Here is a 5,909-nt window from a genome sequence, read left to right as displayed (position 1 = left end):
GGTGAGATGTTTGAATAGTGTAATGCAGAAAAAAAGGCAAAGTTCCCGTTTCAAACCTAACGATCCATAGAGCAGATGCAGTAGAGTTCACGTCTCTTGACCTCGGCATATGAAGGATTGATCTGGTAACCACTGTGTCCAGCAACATTTACGTGGGTCAGGTACCCATCAAAGCTGGGTGGACTCAGGGACGTACAGAAGTCCCGAGTCCGGACTAAGATCCGATCTCAAAACCTTTGTGCTAGCGGTCGTGCGCTCTACCATTCGACCACATATATTATATCATCATGGATTATAATACAACGTACCAAAACTACATAGATATGATGTGGTTAGTGCCAATGGATTGTTATAGAGTATAAAAAGTATGAAATCGGTAGTTGGTAAAGTTTATGCACACCTTGTGTGGTGCATGCGAGTTTAATAAATACGTGTTAACTTGGACTAAATCAGCATTTACTTAAAATTTAAGAGTATGTGTATGTGTATGTGTACGTGTACGTGTACGTGTACGTGTACGTGTACGTGTACGTGTACGTGTACGTGTACGTGTACGTGTACGTGTACGTGTACGTGTACGTGTACGTGTACGTGTACGTGTACGTGTACGTGTACGTGTACGTGTACGTGTACGTGTACGTGTACGTGTACGTGTACGTGTACGGGTACGGGCACGGGCATGGGCATGGGCATGGGCATGGGCATGGGCATGGGCATGGGCATGGGCATGGGCATGGGCATGGGTATGCGTATGTGTATGTATGTGTGGACTTATTTGGAAACAACTTACATGCTGGAAAAAAAAATTAGTTGGGAAAATGTGGATAAATGTGGGTAGAGGTGGGTAGAGGTGGGTAGATAATTAAGAAATAATAACTATTTCAATGTTTTAAAAGATTAAACGATTTGAATGTCAAAAATGAAATAGTTGTACGTCGAATGTTTGCTACATTTTATTTTGTAAGATCAAAGTTAATAGGGGAGACAACCTTTATCCGTGTTTAAAATATCTAAAAGGTCGTTGTTTCGTAAGACAATATGTAAAACATTAAACCTTTGTCAAAATACCAGTAAACATTATAAGCCTTGTAGAGATCATTGTAAACTTTTTACTTTTTTTTTAAAATTTGAAATAATCATTTGATTCTACTTTAATCAGGTAACTTTTAAATTATTTAAATAAGTAATCCTTTAATAACTGAAAGCTCCACTTAACGATGATTGAATTGCGCATGCAACTGCGATAGAAATTACTGTTTATTCCATACGATTGTTTACCTTCCCGTGTACGAAGTATAGATGAAATATTGTGATAGTGCTAACATAGTTTTGCAATTTGTCCGTATGTCTCTCTGTATGTGTGTGTATGTAAGTGTGTATGTGTATTCTTTTTCTCTCCAACATGTAAGCGTAGGGTGTAGGACAAAAGATCGACATCCAAAAGGCCAACAAGACGAAAGGCCGACACGGACAAAAAGCCGACAGGACATAAGGCCGAAAGGACATAAGGCCGACAGGACATAAGGCCGACAGCCATAAGGCCGACAGCCATAAGGCCGACAAGCATAAAAAATACTAATATCGCAAAATATATGTTACTGCATAGCTGCTATCTTGACAACCATCAAAATAAGGCATGAAATAAGGTGAAACGTTCAAGAGAGGAGACGATACTAGTTGCTATCCTTATTAGGTGAACCATCGGCTCCAAGCGACTGAAGATTACGGGAGTGTCTTAAACACAAAGGATCAACACCTAAATATTGAGAATAGTGGTCACTGCTGTCTTTATTGCTCCTTCTATGTCAACAAGGTGAGACAACCATCAAAGAACCAAGTCAAAAACCGTCGCATCATCGCCCACATGCAACATGGTGGAACGCCAAGAGACAATGCTAGATGCGATCCTTATAAGGTGAACAATGGGGTCCATGCGTCTGGAGAGAACGGGAGTGTACAAAGGATAAACAGGAAAAGTGGTGTCATCAAAATGGTAGATCCGTATCAACTTTTGAGCGATTTCCGATAACCGGAAGTGGTACTTTTTCTACTTTGAATTTTTCAAAAGCCTATAACTTGAGTACTATTTCAGATAGATGAATGAAATTTCACATGTAAGTAAAAGATCTAATTCTCTACCTTCTGTCAAATTTTGACTAATTTCCGTTGACCGGAAGTACTAATTTACGCTATTTCCGATTTCTGAAAAAACGAAAGTAAATGTATAACGTACTAATAATATTCCGCACTACTATGCACATTTTATTTGGCATTCACTGGTGTGCAATTCTTTTTTCTACGAAATTTTATTCTATTTTAAAAAGTTTAAGGTTTTAAAATGGATTAAAATTCATGTCAATATCCCGAGTTCCCATCCCCTGTTTTTTTATATAAGAACATTCGATAAATTTTAGGGGAGATCACTCCCGGTTTATTTAAATTGTATTTGAAATAAGAAATGAAATAACACATTTATTTTTATCAATATCATATCAACTGGAAGAAAACAACTAAGAAACCAAATTTAAACATGACGGTCGGTGATTCTATAAGATAGCGCTGTCCATCACATACAAAATGTCGTGAATGTTGCATGACGTCACAGTGACGTCATAGGGATGGCAAATTGATGTCACGGCGATGTCACATTGATGTGACAATGATGTCACAAATATGTCACAATGATAGGACAGTGACGTCACAGCGATGTCTCATTGATGTCAGGGTGACGTCAAGGTGACGTCACAGTGACGTCAACGTGACCTGCTCCTCCCCATGTCGTGTGTCTGTATCTCCCGACATAGGTCTACATATTGTAGATTTCTTTTAGTTTAGATACTTCAATATTCAAGATTTGAGAGTCTTAAGCCAGCCTACAATAGTACCTGGCATGATTCTAAAGTGGAAGGTTATTGATCATTCTATTCTAAAAGCTTAGACAAGCAAGTGAAATATAATTACTCTTTTCAATCAATGGTGCAGATGAAGTAGAGTTCACCTGTTGACCATATGAGGTCTAGCTACCCTGCTTCAAAGAGAATCTCCAGGATATCGGCCATAAAATGTAGGGACATAGACTCATATCATAAATAACTATGAGGTGCAACAGCTCATATACAAATGACAAGACATAGAGTGTAGTTCAAGTTTTATTCAGCGAACTAAGTTAAAATTTATGTCTATCTAACTTTGCAAATAAAAACATGCACAAAATATACATGAGAAGTAGCGTGCGCATGCGTATTGGTAATAACAAACCTTCTTGAATACATTATCGAAATACGTCTCCTTCAATTTGTTTCAATGATGTTGTTGTGTTTGTCATATATAAATGGTCGTGTTTGTATTTTATATATTATTTGGTCAGTCGACTAAATCTTCATTCAATACTATTTCCGGGTTTGTTCCGATTTCATCTTTTTATTTCGTTTCCCAGTTTTCTTCCGGAACTGAATTTTAAACTCCGCTTGTGTGTAGACTTGGGTACAGCACGTGTATACAATATTGGTCACGTTAACCTCAGAGCTGACCAGCTCATACAAGGAATCTGTGACGTAATTTGACGCGTAGGTTTTAGCCGTCAGCTTGACGTCATCCTCGCTGTACGTCCACGACCCCATCTTGATGACGCAGGTGGAAACGCCGCTGGTGACGTCACACAGGGTCGTGAGCTTGAGGCTGGGCACCCACAGGACGCCCCCGTCAATGTTGACGACGACCAGTTGCGGCACCAACGGTTCAGGGGCGGAGATGGTGTTGTAGAAAGTCAAGTCTGGCAACCACAGGTATTTGGCAGGAACAGTGACCTGTAGACAAAACAGATTTCTTAGGATACCGTCTGTAGAGTCTCAGGCGACAGTAGACCAGAGTTTCTTCCAGGCATCACTTCGGCCGCCCCCCCCCCCTTCCCCCCTGAAGAAACTCGACCGACCCCCGAACGAAAAGGAATTTATATAGAAAACATATACTTTTATAAGTGTCCTCCCCCCCCCCCCCGGGAAATGTTGACCACCCCCCCCCCCCTACGAAAATACCAAGTGCCGCCCCCCCCCCCCTATCAGCCTAGCGCCCGTTGTACCCTTCCTCAACGGGCCATTTTTCTCGTATATATATATATAGGCCTATTTATTTATTTAATTTTTCATCTCTTTATTTATATACGTATATACTTACAGAATGGATGTCGGAAATTCCCTGCTCTGCCCAGCCAAGGGAACGGACATTCCAACGGATATCTTGCCAGACGATCAGTTCCGTCCTCTTGGTCTTGGGATCGGCTTCCAGAATGTTCACCGGATTGAACTGGACTTCCACCTCCAGTGGGCTGTGTCGGTCACGTGGTATGGCATCAGGGTCGGACGTCTTACGGATGTGATTTACAATGTCCGATATACTGGACCAGGCACTGTCCGATGCTTAAGGAGACACAAGGTGGACATACAGTCATCGTAAAGTCTTCAAAGCCTTCAGGAATATTTTTGTTTTCTAAGTATGTGATCAAAGAGTCAGAGGCGTAGCGACCCTTCCCGTCGCCCGGGGACAAACTTTCGATTTGCACCCCCCACCCTCAAACTTTCGATTTGCACCCCCCCTCTCAAACTCTCGATCACTTTTTCCAACCCATTTTGGCGCCCCCTAAGGTCGGCGCACTGGGACAAATGCCCCATCTGCCCCCCCCCCCCATCGCTACGCCTCTGCAAAGAGTGAGAAGAAATGGTTATTAAGTCTGTCATGAACGCCAAATCAAAGAACCAAATCCGAAAAGAGGATCGGCTTGGTTGAGTCGGTAAGGGCTCATAATTGCCAAACCAAACAATTTCAAGTTCGAATCCTCGGGCAGATGAGGCAACATAGCTGGGGACAGAAACTCTTCTAGGAGAGACAACTCCAAAATCAAACAACAGCTGCCTTGTAGTTTGTTCTTGGTTCGACAAAGGCTATGGAAGTAGATCTAAAAAGAAAGAAAGCTATATTCGAAGTCAACGGCCTATGTGGCGCATAACTTAACACTAAATACTTAATTGTGTTAGAGGGAGCACCTACCAAACACTAGAATTTAAAACGAAAAAGAAAACAAATCGAAAAATAAAATTATGTATACATTTTTTATCAAGCGTTATAACAAAATTATTTTGTATTCAAATATTTAACAATCTTTCAGGGTGCCCTTGTGCTACGAATGTAGTTTACCAATCGAAAAGACATTTCATGATACAGGAGTAAGAGATTTTAGACAACCCTCCAAAAGGCGCAACTACAAGCACTCTCTAAATCATATCATATGTTTCATATACCATAGCTGGTGAAAACACGAATTTATCATCGACGATCATTTAATTAATTATCTGGCTTTTCTCTTTTAACCGAAATGTTAATGCAATTCAAAATGTAACAAGTGTGTCAGTCAAGGGGGTTCAACGGAATCAAATTAAAAACTTAGTGAAAAATTTTATTCAGTAAACATGTCTGTAATTACATTCAAATCAGTGGCGTAGCGAGGGGGGGGGGGGGGGGCGGGCGGCGGACTGAACCGGGTGACATCATTTATGGGGGGGGGGGGGCGGGGAACACCAAGGCAAAAAATAGTAAAATATATCGAGAAAAATGATAATTCCACTTAATTAAGTGATTAATTCGAGTGTTAAAAAGTCTTTTAAGAGCAAAATCCCGACAAGGGTGGAAGGGGGGGGGGGGGTGCAAATCGAAAGTTTGAGGGGGGGATGCAAATCGAATACTGGAAGCTTGTCCTCGGGCGCCGGGAAGGGTTGCTACGCCTCTGGGGGGGGGGGGCACCATTAAGTGCCACACCGGGTGACACCCGACCTCGCTACGCCACTGATTCATATACATCACCATCTTTTCCGGTGAGTGCCCAATACACACTGGGCAGATAGAGTAGAGTTCATATG

At 41.5% G+C, this 5,909-nt stretch overlaps 1 protein-coding gene across 1 annotated transcript in view; it reads right to left on the bottom strand.

Annotated features, from left to right (window-relative positions):
• Window positions 1-3,340: 3,340 nt before the first annotated feature.
• LOC131933547 (acetylcholine-binding protein) overlaps window positions 3,341-5,909 on the bottom strand; it is a 3,003-nt gene continuing 434 nt past the window's right edge. The window contains exons 2-3 of the mRNA XM_059290271.1: window positions 4,174-4,415; window positions 3,341-3,806 (exon numbers count right to left, since the gene is read on the bottom strand). Of these exons, the coding sequence (XP_059146254.1) occupies window positions 3,390-3,806; window positions 4,174-4,415 (659 nt within the window). The 3' untranslated portion in view covers window positions 3,341-3,389. The remainder of the gene's footprint in view (window positions 3,807-4,173; window positions 4,416-5,909) is intronic.

The sequence above is a fragment of the Physella acuta genome, unplaced genomic scaffold (assembly GCF_028476545.2).
Source record: "Physella acuta isolate Inbredline_101_S28 unplaced genomic scaffold, ASM2847654v3 ptg002547l, whole genome shotgun sequence".
NCBI lineage: Eukaryota > Metazoa > Mollusca > Gastropoda > Physidae > Physella > Physella acuta.
The sequence above is the reverse complement of the archived record's forward strand: the minus strand, read 5'-3'. Positions and strand labels throughout refer to the sequence as shown.